The sequence below is a fragment of the Belonocnema kinseyi genome, chromosome 4, assembly GCF_010883055.1.
Source record: "Belonocnema kinseyi isolate 2016_QV_RU_SX_M_011 chromosome 4, B_treatae_v1, whole genome shotgun sequence".
Classification (NCBI taxonomy): domain Eukaryota; kingdom Metazoa; phylum Arthropoda; class Insecta; order Hymenoptera; family Cynipidae; genus Belonocnema; species Belonocnema kinseyi.
In genome coordinates, this window is record NC_046660.1 from 107,393,781 (window position 1) to 107,413,587 (window position 19,807).

Here is a 19,807-nt window from a genome sequence, read left to right on the forward strand (position 1 = left end):
GAGAGAAGCCTGCGCGCGCAACATCGCCTTCTTCTTCTACACACCGACGAGCGGCGAGTCAGTGTTGAAATGTATACTTTTTCCATAATGTGAGCACTGCTTGGTGGACTGCAAAGCATTGTTTAGATAGGAGTTAGACTAAAATTAATTAATTTCGGCGAAATTAAGTAAAAAATCATGATATAGCTTTGCTTTTAAGAAAGACAAACCATTTATTTCATCATTATTGGTAATTTGGAAAATGTGCGATTAGGCAATCCACTACGAAAAACAATAATTTTCATTAATTAAGGTTATAACCTTAAATTCCGGCGAGTTATGTCATAATACTTTTCGATAATAAGTCATTTTAAGTAGTTTCATATCAAATAAAGTTATATCAAAGAGAATTTAAAAGATTAAAAAAGACTTTAAGTGATTTTAGGATTTCTCAAGAGATTTTTAACGATTTCAAAAATTTTGAAAGGATTTTAAAAGAATGCAGAAAAATTGAACGATTTTCAAGGAATTTTAAAGATTTTTTAAAGAATCCAAAGAAGTTTAAGGCTTTGCAAGAGATTTGATCAAATTTCAAGACACTTTAGGTCATTTCAAAGAATGTCAAGCGAGTTACTGAAAAGTTATTTTAAGAGATTTTAATGAATTTGAAGAGATTTCAATTGATGTAATTTTTTAAATATTTAAAGTAATTCAAGAAAATTCAAAGGATTTTAATTAACTGTACTCAATTTCGAAAATTTTCAATTATTTTAAAGAATTCGAAGGAATTTCAAAAAAAAAATCAGAGGATCTAAAGGCTTTTCAAACAAAAACTTAAAGAATTTCTGAAATTCAAGTGATTTTAAGGAATTACTATAGGGACTTGACGGGATTTTAAGATTTTCTTTTAAAGGATTAATATTAAAGCCATTTAAAAAGTTATTTAAGAAGATTTTAATATATTTTAAGAGACTTCAATTTTTTTAATTCAATGATTTAAGGATTTTCAAGAGATTTTAAGGAGTCTAAAAAAATTTAAGGATTTCAAGAGATTTTAATTAATTTTAATCAATTTTTAAATTTTTTATATGATTTCAAAGAAGTTGAAGGGAATTAAAAAAAATTCGAAGGACTTTAAGGATTTCTAGGAAATGAAATGATTTTCAGGAATTACTAGGGACTTGGCGGAATCTTAAAGCTTCTTTTTAAAGGATTTAAAAATAATCGAAAAATAGTTTTAAAAGATTTAATGATTTACAAGAGATTTTATAAGATTTTTTCAATACTCCACAAAGGATTTTCAAGAAATCTTACAAGATTTTTAAGAATTCATGTGATTTCAAGGAATTATTAGGGACTTGGCGGAATTTTCAAGTTTCTTTTTAAAGGATTTAAAACTAATTCAAAAAGGTTGAAGGATTTAAAAGTTATTTTTTATGAGCAAGCGTACATATCCAAATCTAATTTAGAATTTTTGAAGAATAAGAATAGAAAATTACGTTCGTTTAAGAGTGTCGCCAAAAAATTTCGAAGTTGAATTCGGCAAATTTCATATAATAAAAATGAAAATAATTAAGTTAGATCATTTACAAACTTGGCCCTACAGTACACGCATTGTAAAAAATAAAAATATAATTGATTGTCTTTTTATTAAAAGAAAGGAAAGAAAAGCACTTAATTATTCGTGTAATGGTAATTTAAAGTTTCAATTTTATTTTATTATAAAAAAATTTAAACAGTATTTTTTAATACAATTTCTTATCATTATTTGTCAATCATTTATTTCTTTTATTATTTTTGAATATTATATTTGCTATGACCGGTTCTGGACGTTTTACTCCAGCCTCTCTAGCCCTTTTATTTTTTCCTGCGTGGCATTTTAATAAATTAAATTTTCTTTTTTTATCTTTGTTCAAAACTGTAATGTGAGAATTATAGAAAGGTACATTTTCAAACTATATAACCTTCACTATTTTGACGTTTCCCAATTCAATTTTCGAATTTTCGATCGCCGCGCTTCCGCGGAATAGAGAGACAGTTAAAAGAAAAACTTATATCCATATAACTCCATGGATACAAAATATGTGTTGATACAACGTTATTTCAGCCGAGGCTTCAATTGGTAAACCTAAATTCTTAGCTACATTATATATTATTATAACCGGTTTATCGCATTTATTTTCATAGAGTTTTTTCGAAAGAAATTCAATACTAGCGTCAAAATCAATAATACCAAGAACGATGGCCAACTACTTTGCGCAGCTCGGGCTGGACTTATAACGTGTTTATTTAGTACTTCCTAAGCTAGTTTTGTTAGAAATTCAAAAAAATCTGATTGGCGTTTAAATCACTTGAAATAACTCCACTTATTACATTTGACATTTTCAAATGAAATTGGTTGCAAACGTTCAATTTGTTCAAAACTGCTGTTAATTTACACCCAACTCTCGGTTTAGTAACAAAGTCGGGGATTACCTGCATGTAGCATTGTTGCTAAATCGGGGAAATCGAAACATGAACAGTCAGGGTCGTCTAAACCGTTTCAAATCGAAAAACATAATATTACGCAATATGCTCGACTGAGTACTCGCGCACAGCGGCCCTTTTGAGGCGACAGTCAAAGCCGTCACTCGCCCCTTGAGCTGAGAAACTGCGTGGGCCAGCAGTTCTAGGAATTTCTAAACCGCGAACGGCTAAATCAAGAGTCGGGTGCAATTCCTAATCGCTATAGTCGCGAAATATTTCATTTTTATTACAAACACGGATCTTCAATATTTCTCAAAAATTTTAAATATTTCAGCAGATATATTTAGTTTAAAAAAAAAGTTAATTTAGAAACTGCCAACATTTTTTGAAATGTATCAAGAGATTTCTAATTATTCCAAGTGAGTTTATAACAAACTTCAAGGGATTTCAAAGATTTCAAAGAAAGTTTTAGAATGGCAAGTGATTTACAAAGATTTTATGCGATTTCGAAAGGTTTAAATGAATTTCAAACTAGTTTTATGCATCTAAAAATATTTCAAAAGATTTTAAAGACAACCTAGGTATTTCAAAATATATCAAGGGATTTTATAATATTTCTAAACATTTTAAGAAATTTCAGACGATTTTTAGAGATTACAAAATATTTAAAAAGATTTCAATAGACTCCAAATGTTTGAAGTAATTTCAGCAGGTTTCAAAAATGATGAGGCTTTTCGTAGAATTCTTCAGGGATCTACAAAAAATGTATGGGATTTCACGGGTTTTAAAAATTGTTCAATTGATTATGACGGATTAAAAAGATTTTGAAGTTTTTCACAGCATTTTAAATTCTTGTTATGGTTTTTATAAGATTGCAGAGAAATTTATAGGATTTCACAAGATTTCAGAAGATGTCAATGAATTTTATGGAATTTTTCAGGGTTCAAAGTGTTCAAAGGTTTCAAGAGTGTGTGAACCCTCGTTTAATACTTAAATATAAGTAGTTTAAAACTAACAAATCTTTATTTTCATTTTCGTATAGGATTTGGGGCCAGTCAACCATTAGTAGCCATTTTTTGATATATTGCCATATTTTAAATATTGGAACTTATAAGCAAAGCCTATTATTAATTAAAAATACGTAGTTTTTACGAATTTAGCCCTTTTTATTATTTAAAATATGGAAAGATTCTATGAGTGGCTACTAATGAGACGAACATGAGACATAAACGATACTTGTACCCTGGCACTTTTTTAAATGGGTTTTTTAAATGATATATTGTTTGTTTATTTATGTCAATATCTATTTTATATAGTAGTATATTTTAATAGTTTATATAATATGTATTTATGACATTTAGCTCATTTAAGTTCAGAAGAACTTTTTTTCTTAAATTTGTACCCAATCACAGACAAGAAGTACGAATGAACCCAGAGGAAGGGGTGCATCTCCCTTTTTCAGCTAGTATTTGCTCTGGTATTAGCTATCTTGATCTGAACTCAACATTACTGGAAACGACGAGCTCTTCTGACACTGGAAAATGTTTCAATTACCAGTATTTCTCAGGATATATTAGTTTGAACTACAGTTTAAGAGCAGAGGCAACAAAGAAAAAGAAAGCTGGTCTTTCATCTCAACACAATTCTAAAGAATCTTAAACTTGTTTTCTGCCAAATTTATACATATCTCTTGTACTCAAAAATATTAAATAAAAAAAAAATATGAAGGAAATTTAATCTATTGAGACGAGGAGCAAGAAAAATGCAAGAAGAAAAGATGGATATTTGCAATCTGCTAATAACACATCAATAAATCAGGTAAACAACAAATTTCAGCTTGTAATTATTCCATATTTTTTTAATAATCACTAAGAATCTATTGTATAGAAATATTAGATGAGTGGTGCACTTTATACGTCACTACAACGCACACAGTTAGAAATATTATAAAAGGAGGGGTGTCAATAAGCACTATCTTTGGCACTATAAGTGGATTTCCTTCTCTTTCCGTATTTTCTACGTCATTTTCGTCAAATTTAACGAAAAGAATATTCATTGGCTATTCGTAGTTTTCAATTCAAATTTTGGAATTATCTCAAAAATATTAACTTTTTGGATCAAAGCTTTCTATAAAGTTGTATAGTTTGAAAAAGGAAACATTATAAGTTGTAAGCATATTTTTCCAAAAATAATTAATTTTCTAGAAAAATTTGAAAACCCTGTTTTTTCTCTTTTCCGAGCACATTTAAGCATACCTTTCAAACTCGCATATCTTATTTATTATCTTAAAGCGAATCGTTACAAGAAATATTATCATTATGGGGAAACCGGGTAAATATAATTCGCTTATTGACAGCCTTTGTTTGATACGTAGATATTGAATAACGATAATATCCTAAATATAATAAAATATAATAGTACTTTCCTACATTTATTTCAGAATTGAAACCTTGTGATAGTATTTTCTTAAATTTAACTTAAATTACGAAAAAATTACGTAATTCTCAGTACGCGTAACTGTATTAGGCTTCAGTTATCCGAAACGTAAAGTTTTATTGTTACAAGTCACAGAAATTTCTGATTCGATGTTCAGGAAAATTGAGTCTATTTTTCATTAAAAATTCTGAAATTCATCTTTATTTTACGAGGCATGTAACTGCATTAAACTTCCAAAACACGTTTCGTCAAATTAAGTAAAAACTTTTTAACAGGTCGGTTTTTGTTGTTGTGTTAGCGAGATTTGTCTACCAAGTTCAGTCAACTGAACGATTTAGTGGAATAAACACAAGTTTCCGATATTTTGAAAGATATTAGCTGTTCGTACAGAAGTTGCCTTAGACGAATACTGATTATTAGAATAAACTTCAGCACCAGCTCATAATTTTATTTTAAATTTTAATAATAATAATAATAATATGTCATATGATAGTATAAACATTCTATATCAGGTTGAAATATTGCAAAATAAAGATTATTTGATTTGTAGAAATACCCCCAAAAAGCTTTCAATAGGCGAAAGAAAATCTGTCAATTTTTCTCAAATTTTCTAAGCAGATGCAAGAAAATATGTTCCCATGAGGTTTAAACTAACCTCAAAATTAAAAATCGTATTTCCTCATTCAATATATTATCTATTTTTTTGCCCAAATATGCTACACAGCTTTTATAAAATGTAATAAAATTAGGAAGAGTTTAAAGTTCAAACTCAGAATTTAAAATATAACTGTTTTAAATAACAAAAAATGAATTTTCCAATTCGTTACAGTTGTTAATCAATTAAAAGCAACCTGTTTTAGAATTTGATTGAAGATTTTTAGATCTAATTTAACCAAGTTATATAAATTACGTAAGAAGTGGTCTCTGAAAATATTAAAAAATACATTGCATTGTGTAGGTGGTAAAATCACCCTTAATTTGAATTAATCAACTCAGAATATGGAAAATAGATTTTTAGATCTTTTGATTTTATGCGTGGGGGTGTGTGGAAGCAAAAAAGTGTAATAAGTAATGTTATTTATCATAAACAAATTCTCATAACAAATAATGAACACTGTCTATTTCTCGTTTTTAAACTAATAGTTTGGCGATCAAATTACTTCATATGATCGGTATGGTAATACTTGATCATGATACTGTTTGTTTATTTTATGTACAAATTATATTTAAAAAAAAAAAAATACTGTCAATATCTATAAGCAGAGAAAACTGTTTCTTTTTCTTAATTTTTCCTTAAAGTTTGGAAAATTAACAAAAAATATGAAATAATAATTGGGTTGAAGAATGATTTTTTTCTGCTTATAAAAATTAACGCTGAGCATTTTTTAATTAAATTATCAAAAGATATTGAATGACGAATTTCTATATTAATAAACATAATTGAAACCGTAAATTGCAGATAATTAAAAAAAATTATTTTATCTGTAACATCAATAATGTATGGTTATTCATATAATTTGTTTTTTTAAACTTAACAAATGATATCAAGCGACATATTTGTATTATCGTCAAAATATTATTTTAGAATGAACAATCCATAGTGTTCACTATTTGAAATTATAATTTGTTTATAATAAACCAACATCTTTTAGGATTTGAGTATTGTCACTTATATTCAATTTATCCATTTTTGTATAGAAATTAAGCAGGAACGCTTTTTTGTTAAAGAGCAAATAATCACTCCCCATTTCATGTCAAATCCGAAAAAAGAAATAAATTTTTTGAGTTTTCGGAATAATTTTTTAGGGTTTGGTAGAATGTGAAGGGACAGTATAGAGGCTTGTAGAGAATTATCCAACGAAGATTTGTTAGTGTCAGACATGGGTTTGGCAACCCTAACACACCCGTACGAGCCCCTTAAAACCACCCTTAAAACCAAAAATGTCAGTTCTTCATGAAATGGACCTCTTTAGTACTGTATTCTTGTCTTTTTTTAGTTAAAATTATTTATATTGGTCTTTTGGAATATTTAACAACATTGGTTAAGTTTTTTCTCAAAAATTCATTTTTCCCTTTGAAAATATTACTATTGGTCTTTTGGAATATTTACTAAAATTGATTTATCGATTTTCATTTATTTAAACAAATGGGATTTGTTTCAATATTTTTGTTTAAAAAATTCCTTTTTTACTACAAATTATTAATTGTTATTTAGTGGAATGCTTATTAACATTGGTTAATTAATTGTTCAAACAAATTCAATTTCTTTAAATAATTTGTTTTTCGAACATTTTGTTTTACTAAAAATTATTGCTGTGTTCTACTGGAGTATTGATCAATATTCGTTAGTTAATTTTTAATCACGTGAATAATTTCCATTTATTTAAAAAAGGTTCTTTGTAACAACATTATGTCGCGACACACAGCGATAGAAAATATAGATTAAGATAATATAAGAAAAAAAAATTAAATTTATAGAAACAAATGAGGGGTCTTAAAATAATAAAAGTAAGATATAAATATAAAATAAATTAATATGCAACCTTGATTATTATTTGAAAATAAATAATAATATATTGTTTCACCAGTTGGAAAATATTTTAAAATCAATGTATGTCAATAATAATAAACTGCCATTTCGACGAATTTTTATTGAATACATTTTTTTTTAACAAAATATTATTTAAATTAATGGCATTTGTTTAAAAAGTAAAAATGAATAACAAAATGTTAATAAATATTCCATTAAATAAATATTAATCATTAAAAAAAGAATAACACAAATTGTTTAAACAAATTCCGTTTGCTTAAATAATAAAACAATGTTGATCAATATTCCACTAGACCAATATGAATAATATCAAGTACTGTATATGTATATAGTACAAGGTAGTTTTCCATTTTTAAGAGAAGAAAATGTATTAAAAAATCAGAAATTGAAATTTTGATCGCACGAAAAATAATGAATTATTACATTTTCATCCATAATGAGAAGGTACTAGTTTTATGCGAAAAATGACTTTCGCGGATTTCATAAAATGTCGATGTTTTGAAGACTGTGTCAGAAAAAAAAGTTTTTACGTCGGTGTCTTTCTGTTTGTCTGGCATCGTAATGGTTGTTGTTATGCCTATACCTGATAACTTTCCAAAGACTAGTCGGATTTGATTGTGCTTTGACACGCAGTTTGCGGGACCAAATAGAAAAATCGATTTCGTTATCTAACCATTTTTGATAAAAATTAAAAAAGTTAGAGCTTTTTCAAAATTTTGAGACCACTTTTTTTAATTTCAAAATTTTATTGGCATGAATTTATAGCGCACAAAAATATGAACAATTTATCCTAATGGCTTTTTTTTGATAAAGTAAAAATGACCAAAGTAATAGGATTTAAAAATTCAAAAAACCAAATAAAAATGGACATTTAAAGCTAAACAAAGCGTGATATGGGAAAAACTCAAGAGGAGAAAAACGTTAATTTTCCAAGGCCCTACAAAATTATTTCATTAACATTTTGAATTTTGTTTTAAAAAAATCGGAAATTCAAATTTTGATTGCACAAAAAATAATTAATTATTACATTCTCATCCGTAACGAGAAGATAGTAGTTTAATGCGGAAAATGACTTTAGCGGATTACATCAAATATCGACTTTTTAAGGCACCCTGTGCCAGAGAAACAAGTTTTTACGTCGATGTCTGTCTGCCTGTCCGGCGTCGTAATGGGTGTTGTTGGATCTATACCTGATAACTTTCCAAAGCCTAGTCGGATTTGATTGTGCTTTGACACACAGTTTTCGGGATTAAACAGAAAGATCGATTTCGTTATCCAGCCATTTTTGATAAAAATTAAAAAAGTTAGAGCTTTTTCAAGAATTTGAGACCACTTTTAAAAATTTTTAAATTCTATCGGCAGAAATTTATAGTGCTCAAAAATATGATCAATTTATTTTAATGACCTTTTTTGATAAAGTAAGAATTACCAAAGTTGTAGGATTTTTTAAATCCGAAAAATCAAACGAAAATGGAATCTTGAAGCCAAACAAAGCGTGATATGGGCGCACGATCATGAATTTACCTCGCGCTACGCACTCGATTTTTGTGCACAGACATTTTAAACCTTAAGGTGAAAGTCCCGTTTAAAAAAATGCACGTTCTTTAAAAAAATGTTGTTATTAAAAGTTTTGTTGCAATTTTTGTCGTTTTTCCATCAACTGAATTTGCTCATTTCTAATGTTATTTTTATGATTTAAGCTTTACACATGCGGTCTTCTGAGCAGCCTTACCGTTTTTTAACTTCTAAATTATGTATAATATATACTATGTAATTGTTGAATGAAAAAATGTAATTTTTGGATTTTCTATTATTTTGTATGCTGTCCAAATTGGAATCTTTTCTTTGTCAAGAAAATTCAAACAGTTGTTATGATAATCGTAGGACCTTTAAAAATCAAACGTTTTCTTTTCTTAACTTTTTTTAATATCGTCCGTTATTTGGCTTAAATGGTTCATTTTCGTATATTTTTTGGAATTTTGAAAATGCTATAACTCTGGTAACTTTTGGTTTTATGGAAAAAGTCATTAGGATAAATTTTAAAATTTACAACTAACTATATGCAGTTCAATTTTGTAAATTTAAAATGTAAAAATCTTGAATTTAAAAAATGTGCGATTTAAAACTCTTCAATTTTGAAGATTTCCAATTAAAAACTTTTTAATTTGAAGATTGAAAGTCCGATGTTTTGACTTTTAAGTCTTCCAAATTGATGAAATTATCATATAAATCATCAAAAATACAGAATTTGTAATTGTAAAACATACAAATTTTATAATTTTTAATCCTAAATGTTTTAAATGAGAAATCTTGAATTTTTAAGATGTATATTTTTCAGATTATTCCAGCATTAGGACTTATATTTTATAGGAACGTAATTTTAAATATATGTTTGAATATTCTAATTTCGAAGATTTACAACTGAAAATTCTTTCATGTTAACGACTTTCAATTTGAACTTCGTCGATTTTGAATATTTAAAACTTCGAAATTTTATCCTACAGTTTAAGGGCAAAATGAACAATTAAAGCCTCTATTCAACCTAATTTTATGAAATTTGTTCTTTCATATCGTCGTGTGACTTCTTATTTTAATTCGATTAACTTTTCCTTTTACACAGATTAGTTCTATGATAAAAGGAATCATTTAACCTATTGCGCAATATTTTTTTAGTACATTTTTTGCTATAAAAAATAGATCAATTTAATCCTCATAGGATAATATCAGAGTAAGATTTTTTTACTATTTTCTAGGATCCAAAAGATTCCACTGAATACCGTTTTGAGCCATTTCTAGAGAGGAGACTAAACTACCTGAATTGCATGACTCGTGGATCCTTGAGCGCAGCCATTCTCAAAGGAAAAGAAAACCTAGTGAAGATAATTATATCTAGAGGAACTCCCGTCAACTTTACAGATCGACTTGGCCGAACACCATTACATATAGCGGCTGGAAAGTCTGATGCAGCGATCATCAAATTATTATTAAAGCATAAAGCTAATGTAGATGCGCAAGATTTTCAAGGAAGAACTCCACTCCACTTTGCAACTTCAACTGGAAATTTAGCAATCGTAAAATTACTCGTTAATGCTCCATCTGTAGACGGAAAAAGTGCAAACATTAATTCTGGGACTTTTCATAGATACACCCCCCTTCACATTGTAGCGCTAGAGGGTCGCTGGAATTTGATAAAATACTTCGTCGAGAACGGTGCAGACGTTAATGCTCGAGAGTCATTAACCGGCTGTACTCCTCTTCACTTTTCAGCTTGTTCTGGACATGTCAGTACAGTACAAGAACTTATAAAATGTGGAGCTGATGTCCATGCTCTGACCAAACAATGTTACAGTCCACTACACTACGCAGTGTTTGGAAAAATTCGGGCAAAGGACAAGCAAAGGAAAAAAACACTTTCATGTTTCACAGGACTTCAAATGCAGAAACAGGCTAAAATAATTGACATACTTTTCGAAGCGGGTGTGACATTAAATCCCGATAAAAGTGTTCGATCTCCATTTCATTTCGCGGCACAAAGAAATAATGATGTTTTATTGAAGAAACTTCTACATTATGGTGCGCAGGTAAATGCTTTCGACAATAAAGGATTCAGTGCAATACATTTAGCTGCTGCTGAAGGTAGTCCCAATATTATTAGGATTTTACTCAATGCCGGAGCAGAAGTTAATATCAAATGTTCAGTTGGTAATCTGCCTATACATTATGCGATTATGTATTTTAATGTAAACGTTATATCAACGTTAGTTCAAGCAGGTGCTGATATAAACGCGAAATCTAGTTATGATGACCCGGTGTTTCTTCTCTCATTTAAAAACAAAATTGATCCGAAAAATGAATTTTTAAATATCTTGCTTGAATCTGGTGCAGATATCAATGCTAGAGATGAGTTTAATAATACCATATTTCACTTTCTCGGACATAAACATTGTTGCGGGTACAATGATTTCTTTGCGACTATCATCGATCAGTTTCTGGATTTTAATGCTGTAAATCAAAACGGTAAAACTGCTCTGGACTGCGCTCTTAAATTGTTAAAAGACGATCGGACTGAAACTGCTGCATTTATCATTAAAGCGATTGTGAAAATGGAAAGCACGAATAAATTCAGTATTAATGAGCTAAATAAGAAAATAATTGAGACCAAGTGTTTGAAGTATTACGAAAATTGTAAAAAAGAGATGGAGTATCTGAAGATAAAAAGAGTATGGGGGAATATTAGCTTTTATGATTTACTAGATCAACCAATAAAGAAATTGGTGTCATATTCGAGAAACCAAGAATTGATAAGAATTTTGAATCCAGGAATCTGTCGGACGTTTCCAGCATATGGAGATTTTATACAACGGCGAATGCAAATAGCGCTAAAGAAAAGAATAATGTTAGACAACAGCGTTGCTGTTTTAGATAGCCTAATTAACATAGTCCATTTACCGTGGTTTATAACCTTAGAAATATTGAACTTCTTAAATTCAAGGGACTTAGAAAGTGTGAGCAAGGCATAGTTTTGATACGTATAATATTGTATGTATTTATGTGATTTTTTTGTTTATAAATAATTTATTACGCTTATTACGTGCAATACGCTTTTTGAAAATATAACTCATACTCATAAGAATATTGATACAAAACGTGTCAAAACTGTATATAAAAAAATACACATCAAAAGTAATAATACAGAAACAATCATATTTGCATATTTTTTTTATCCTGATGATCCTAATAACGCATATTTTAAATAATCTAACTTTTCTCTTTTGGGCATATTCTGCGCATGCTCCATAGTATGGGCCTCAGAGTGCTAGTGTCTTTAATCTTCATTTCAAATGCAAATCAGTCCGCGTACAGATGTGTATAGTTTCAAAGTTATTATTGCTGTAGCTGTAGTTATTAATAAATATGCTATAATTGAATTTAAAGAAGTTTGCATGTATCGGCTCATACTGCCGACAAATTTAGCAAGGTTGGGCATACTACCAAAAATTCGCTGCTTCATGAGGTAAGAAAAAGAAATTTTCATTTCATATTGCACATTAAATTATTTTTTATCCATAAAAATAATTAATGCAGAATTAAAGTGATCGGACACAAAAAAATGACACCTCGAATTATATCTGAAGTGGCATGTTAATTGAAAACGGTTCATTTACTAGTGAACGTTTTTCAAACGTTCACTCATTAATAATAGTTTATAAAATTTTAACATAAATTGTTTTTTCTCTCCTCAAGAATAATCAATGAAATAATCAATTGTTAGAAAAAAATACGAAACTGAAATACACGCTAATATTTTTTTTAAAGTTTATCTAGAAATGAAATGATTAAACATTTATAAAACGTTAACACGTCATTTCAGTTAATTTTGTGTATTTAAAAAAATTATAATCAATTTAACTCTGAATTGATTATTCTTCAGAACAACAAATGAAGAGTAGAGTAGTGCTGCATAAAATTTCATTTATTTATCAACTTGGTACGTCTACGAATTCTCTTTTTTCTTAATAAGAAAATGACCTGTAAATTGTTTCAGAATTAAAAAAAGTGGGCGTGTCAAATTGAAAAAAAGAACAAACCTTTTTCCATACATACATACATACATACTTACTTACATACTAACCTGCGTATTGGTCACGTTTTTTAAATTACAGTCGATGCTACTTACCTTACCGCTTCCCCTAAATCTCGCTCGAGCTCTTCCCCCACCACGACCGCGACGGCTCGGCATCCGAGAATTGTTGAGCTCGCTATTTACGTTGCCATTAATGGTTTAGGTCTTTTAAGGCAATTTAAAAGTGCAAAAAGTCATTATATGCTTTGCTGATGAGGCTTATAAAAGAATTTCGAAATCATAATATTTATGTCTTATGATAATTTCTTTGTCACATGGGATAACCTCAAGTATGGCAAATTTAATCAAAGGTTTATCAATAATTCGTAAATACTAGCCTATTTTTCAGTTTATTCCGAGAGAGAACGATGTGCTCACAATTTTTTGGAATGAAATGTAAGATAATCACTTCCACATACGATATCTCATCCCGTGTGGACGTAAGTTGGGAAAGAAAACTTCCACTTGTATTTTCTTCAAAAAAAATTTTTTCTTAAAAATTCCCCCGGAACAAAGCAGAGACATGGACCTTATTATCTCCTCTTTCAATTTCCAAACTTTCATAGCGATACCTCATTTCGTTTAGACGTAAGTTGGGAAAGAAGAATTGAGGACCAGGGTTATTCACGTGACCCTCTCGTCACATGGCCTTAATACAGGTTTGAAAAGCATACCACTGAAAATACCACCCGGGGGTTTTCGAGGTCGCTGGTTTATAATCCGACGTCAGATTAGCAATTAATTGCTCTTTAAATACTTCCTTCTAGAAATAATCAATTGAGATCGATAAAAAACAATATAACTGATATCTCAATCGTTCTGAATCGTGTTTCTTAATTGTGCCAAAACGATTGGCAACGATAGACCTTTTCATTTAAGAAAACGACATTGTGCAAGCGCTAAAGATACATAGCACTTCCATGTGAGTTTCGGTCAAATTTGACTGAAAGTTATGTGGGAACAGTAAACATTGACGAAAAAAAAATTATTTCGAACAATTGGAAGTTAAAAGCTTCTCAAAAAAGAAATGTCTAATAGACCAGGAGAAAATCCATTGAAAAGAAAAAAGGTTGGTGCGCACAAGAGGTGCTGTTTTGAAAAGTGCAAAAGTGACAGTCGGTTCAAGTCCTACTTGGAATGTACTTATTATTTTATTATATTTCCAAAACCCTGTTTAATATATCGGAAGGGTGACATTCTCGATGGTTCACTTAAAAAGCATATTAAAAATTACGCGAAATGCAGTAAAAGTGATTTGTGGGTTAGGTTATGTGCGCGTAGAGACGAGTATTTTTCAAGCATGAAGGATGTAAACAAGGATACTTACATTTGCTCATTGCATTCTATTAATTTTAACGTATTTTCATTACAAATAGCTTATGAATGTTTAATCAGATGTTTAAAGTTCTTTAAATACTAACGTTCTCTCATTGAAACAGTTCAATATTGAAAATTAAAATCTGCATGTACCTTCTTTAATTTTGAGTATGAGATTAAAATGTTCTTTCGAAAGGAAGTACTTTTCGATTATTTACACTCGAACTGCAGTTCATTAAAAAAAGTCATGGCATTATTTACATCTATTTACAGTTGTTCAACTCACCAAATTTTTTATCAAAAATGTTCAAATTGAAACCCTGTGGATTATTAATTCTTTCAAGTCTTCCAAACCTGCATTTTAAAATTCTTTACATTGAAAATTCACGCTTTAAAATAAATTATTATATAATATTATATATATATAATAATACTAATAATAAACATTTCTAAAAATTCTTAATTGAGCTTATTGTAAATTATCGTGGGATACGACATTCTTAATATTTTAAGGGCATGTGATACGTAGAAAATTGTCGATTTTACCAGTTTTAAGTTACCTGGCGTTTTTTCTAGAATGATAAATGTTTTGTCGTAAAAATTAGGGAAATGATAGCGAACATGCTAACGGACGTCCTCACACACCTTTTTTTTGTGACTTAATTCAAAAAAGTTTTAATTTAGCAAAATGTGATTAATTTTCATAGCGCTTAGGAAATAGTATCGATTTTTTCAGTGTTATATCCCCCCGGCTTTTTTCCTAGGATAAGAAATATTTTGCCTTAAAAATCTGGGAAATGATATCGAACATGCTAACGGACGTCCCAGCACACTTTTTTTGTGTTTTTTTATCAAAATTTTTTTGATATTGCTAACATGCGTGTGTATTTCGAGGTTATGTGTGTTTCAATTCACCAGAGCGTTAATTCCAAACTACGCAATATTTTTGAACGAAAACTTTGGACTTACCAATGAACATAGTAACTAATCACCCGGAACTAACCTTTTTATCAGGCAATTAAAAAAGTTTATTTCATAAATAATTTCCAGATTATCGGAAAGGCAGAGATGAAAAACGACGTAACCCTACCGAAAGAAATCTCTGAGTTTTCTTTAGCGAAATAGCTTGGCCCATTTGAGTCTATAAACAAAGTCGATTTGAAACAAAATAGTCTCGGAGATAGTTTGAGAGATTTGGGTTCTTTTCAAGATCCTTTTAGTGGTCCTTTTAAGAGCGGTGCGACGGTAATATAAGGTTCATTTTGTATTCAACACGTATCGGGCGGGCAGAGTTATTTACAGTAGTTGGTCGTGGCTAATCCGCTCTCCCTTTTTAAATTTCCCTTCAAATTATTAACACATTTTTTTTAATTGGTGAATTTTCTCATTATACTTATTTATAATTATAACTTATATACTGATATACAATTTCCTAGTTGAATTCAAAAATGTTGTCTTTTTTGGCGTATCTCATTCCATTTACAAGAAACGTTCTATTAATTCCAATTTTAAGCATTAAAAAAAAGTTAGATATTTGAAGTCATCGAAATCCATAGATTCCGAATTATTATGTTTTAGGCTGTTAACTATGAAATTAACAAATCTACTTCTAAATTTTAATTCGAAAGCTTAACAAAGGACCCTTGAGTGTCCGCTACTCTATTGAGATAGCCTCTCTGCTTGTTATTTATGGTCGTATTTTTATTTCACTTTCGGAAAGGATATTTTAAAGTCTTCAGACCATTTAAACGAGCTTCCTGGACCTTTAAAAATATCTACCTGAGTGCCTGCGGAGAATTTCTCTGAGACTCTTTGACCTAAAGAATTTTTAGTATATACTCAAAGATACTTTTCGGTAGGGAACCTCAAAATAATGCATATGTATAAAATTTTTATTTAGCGCAATAATTTTTGTTTGTTATTATCCCTCAAAAAAGAGTCCGGGGACGTCCGTTATGATATTTTATAGCATCTCCGAATTCAGTTTTTAAAAATTTTCATTTTTGTGGATAAAAGCCGGGGAAACTGTAAGTATTACATGCCCTTAAGTGATTAGATGTATTTTTTCCTCAAAATTTGTAAAATTCCCAGTCAAGAAATGAATTTACTGACATATTAAAAAGAATAAAAAAATATTTTCACTTGTATCAGTTTAACGTATTTATTACAATTTTTTCACCATTTTCTATTCATATTTCTTTTATTGTACGAATTTTCAGAGAAAAATTTTCAAAATAAAAAAATCGCATTTGCATTTATTTCAGTAATTTGAAAGCTAGGTGAATTTCAAAACTGACAACCTACTTATAATGGTAGATATAAATTCATTTTCAACTGAATTTCTTTAAAAATGCTTTGTCAACCTTTTTTTATATTTTGCAATTATTAAAATTATTTCACTTTTATGCAAAACACTATTTTTTGACTGTTGAAACCAGCCCTATGCTTCGCCCGTGTATGTGTATGTAGTAGTTGTAATTTTAGCATCCGGAGGGGTAGCGTAGTTCAGATAAATCCAATAGATGATGCTCCGATCAGGTAAGCCTGTTTTTCCATTGTTATGTATAACAAAATTACAAAAATTCATTAAAAACTTGATACTTTTTTATAATTATAAAAGGAATAACATCGTTTTCAGCAACAATAAGAGCAGCTATAACTGGTTAGCCAAAAAAATGCATCAAAACATGTAATTTAATATTAGGAAAATTGAATATAAAGATGAGCATTCAGAAAAAAGTTTTGAATTTTATTCAAATTTTCCCATTGTTTATTTCGCTAATGTAATTAATTAAATAATTTTATAAACAACTGTAATTGTTGCAAATTTCAAAATTTTTTACATAGAAGGTGAATTAAAAAAAAAACTGAGATTCAGGAGAAAGGACTTTAAAAAATCCCTGTTCCCTTCTTCCGAAGTTTAAAACAAGAGAGTGCTTCAAATATTTTTTAGAGTAGAAGTATTCTTTCGAAAAGGAAATATTTCTAAATTATAATATAAAACTTTTTTTACATTTTTCGTTAAGAATTTACCTTTTTTTAGAAAATTCAATTTTTAGAAAATTTAGAATTCAATTCGCGTATGTTGTTAAAAAATCGACTTTTTTGGTAGGAAATGAGTTTTTTCTTTGAAAGTTAATCTTCTAATTTAAAAATTCTTCTTTTTGGTTAAAAATTCATCATTTTAGTTGAGAATTCTTCTGTTTGGTTTAAAATTCCACCAGTTTTTATATAGATGATTTTCTTTCATCAGTATAAACTTTTTTTTGTATACCTCTAAAATATTTTTAAAACAAATTTTTAACTACATATGAGTTATTATAAATATGTGTGATCCTTCTTACGTAATCTTTTCTTATTAATAATTGATTTAGATTGTTAAAAACCATGTACTTAAACAAAATAAATATAAAAAAATTATAAGAAAGGAAATTAACATACAGTGGACATTACATTTCCGTCTGGGCCTTTAACTTCTGCCTTCCAAATTATGTCACTTTCCCAAAAGTGTTGTTCACAAAATGTGTTGCGTTGCAACACTTAAAATTAATTTTTTATATATTTTCATTCTTCAAATTTTTGAATCTTATTTATCTTTCGGCTCCGTTTAAAATGATATTTCGTTTTTAATCTTCTGTCCTCAAGTTTGTCACGTTTCGACACTTTCTACCGATTTGTGTACCTTTGCTAAATTACTATCTATCGCGTCTCTATTGTATTCGATAACAGATGTAAGAAGGGCCTTGCATACATAATTCAGCTTCAGCCTCCGGAAACATCTCGTCATAAACTTATATAGTCTTTCCTTCGTCAAACAAACTAAATCCGCAGAATTTTATAACTCATTTTCGACTGTCTCGCAATTACCTGATTTCGGAAGGACCCATTACAAGGGGCCTCACCCCCGTCTCCTACTTCTCGATTTTCCTTCCACGCCTACGTTTCCTATTTTGTACTTCCTTAACCAATCCTAAACCTCTACGTCATGAATTCTCCCTCTTCGAAATTTTCCGTTTTTGCACTCTTCCCTTTGCTTGGTCGTCTATCCAAAAAATCTGCATCATTATATTCTCGTCCGTTGTACCAAATTCATCTTCAACTTCTCTCTATGTAGCATTTTTACCATACAGTCCACTTTTTATTTCGCTGTTGTATGCCTCTATGTTACTAAATATATACTTTGAACCATACAATGTTGTAGTTCGTGTTTTTTGATAAAATTTATTATTGACTCAAAACATTTTGGTCCTTCGAGCCGGATAGTTTACCACGTGTGTTAAAAATTTCGAATCACGTAGAGTAAAAACTGTGCCGGAAGTCTCGGAACGCTACTGAAGTGAACAGTGAACTCTGAAACCTTTATCGTCATTGTGTCACCATAAAGTGAAGTGAACAGTGAACTCTGAAACCTTTGTCGTCATTGTGACTCTATAAAGTGAAGTAAATGGTGAAATTTTAAACGTTCTCGCTATCGTGTCAGTAAATTAAAGTGAATTTAGAAATTGAACTTTTGTCTCTCGTGCTTTATGCAATTCTCGTCTCGTGTAAATCGAATAAAATTGAACTTTTGTTTCTCGTGCTTTATGCAATTCTCGTCTCGTGCAATCCGAATAAAACTGAACTTTGTTTCTCGTGCGTTACGCAATTTTGGTGTCACGGGTAAGTGCAAGTGAACCATAGACTCTTGAATAAAAAGAGTCCAAATCTTCATAGCCGTTGTCACAATTACTCAATATTGTCGAAATAATTGGAATAACTGGGGCTTCATCGAGGAACCTCGAAAATGAACATGTCGCAGCATCCATTGTACCAGAGAACTTCCAAAAGGTAAGCGAGTTTTTTGGTACCACCAATTGTCCTCTTTAAATTTCCCCATTTCTTTCGTATATTTTTCTTGTTGCTCTCTTTAATAACCTGTCCAAATTTTCGAAATGGCTCCAAGCGTGGAAGAACTCAAAATTAAAATCACCATTTCAAAAAGAAAGATAACAAACTTCGCTAAGTTTATCGATGGATATACCGCTTAACGCGATTTTCCTGCTCTACAAAAAAGAACAAATGACCTCGAAAGGGAGTTTGAAGAATTTGACAAATGTTTCAATGAATTAGAATTACTTATGTCTGAATCTACCCACGCGGAAGTACGTACGGAATATGAAGAGAAATTTTATGCTGCATTCGGCAAAGCTGAATCATTTTTAAATGAACGTATCGCGAATCCACCTACCGACTCGTCGTCTTCGGAAAGCATCAGGCGCGAAACGCTTTCAAATTCCGTCCGAAATCCGAAAAAGTGTTTACCGCGTGTCAATCTACCGACTTTCAGTGGATCATATGAGGCCTGGTTGGGTTTTCATGATCCGTTCAAATCTCTTGTCGATCACGATGATGAAATACCAGACACTGAAAAACTATATCACCTCAAAGGTTCACTG

At 29.9% G+C, this 19,807-nt stretch overlaps 1 protein-coding gene across 1 annotated transcript; it reads left to right on the forward strand.

The window, feature by feature from the left end:
• Window positions 1-3,959: 3,959 nt before the first annotated feature.
• On the forward strand, window positions 3,960-12,105 carry LOC117171513 (putative ankyrin repeat protein RF_0381). The gene is made up of 2 exons (XM_033358885.1): window positions 3,960-4,263; window positions 10,186-12,105. The coding sequence occupies exon 2, from the start codon at window positions 10,255-10,257 to the stop codon at window positions 11,950-11,952; it is 1,698 nt and encodes a 565-aa protein (XP_033214776.1). The 5' UTR covers window positions 3,960-4,263; window positions 10,186-10,254; the 3' UTR covers window positions 11,953-12,105.
• The last annotated feature ends 7,702 nt before the right edge of the window (window positions 12,106-19,807 follow it).

Bases quoted from the DNA above. Each gene is read 5' to 3' on its own strand.
- LOC117171513 (XM_033358885.1), top strand. From the start codon at position 10,255: ATGACTCGTGGATCCTTGAGCGCAGCCATTCTCAAAGGAAAAGAAAAC.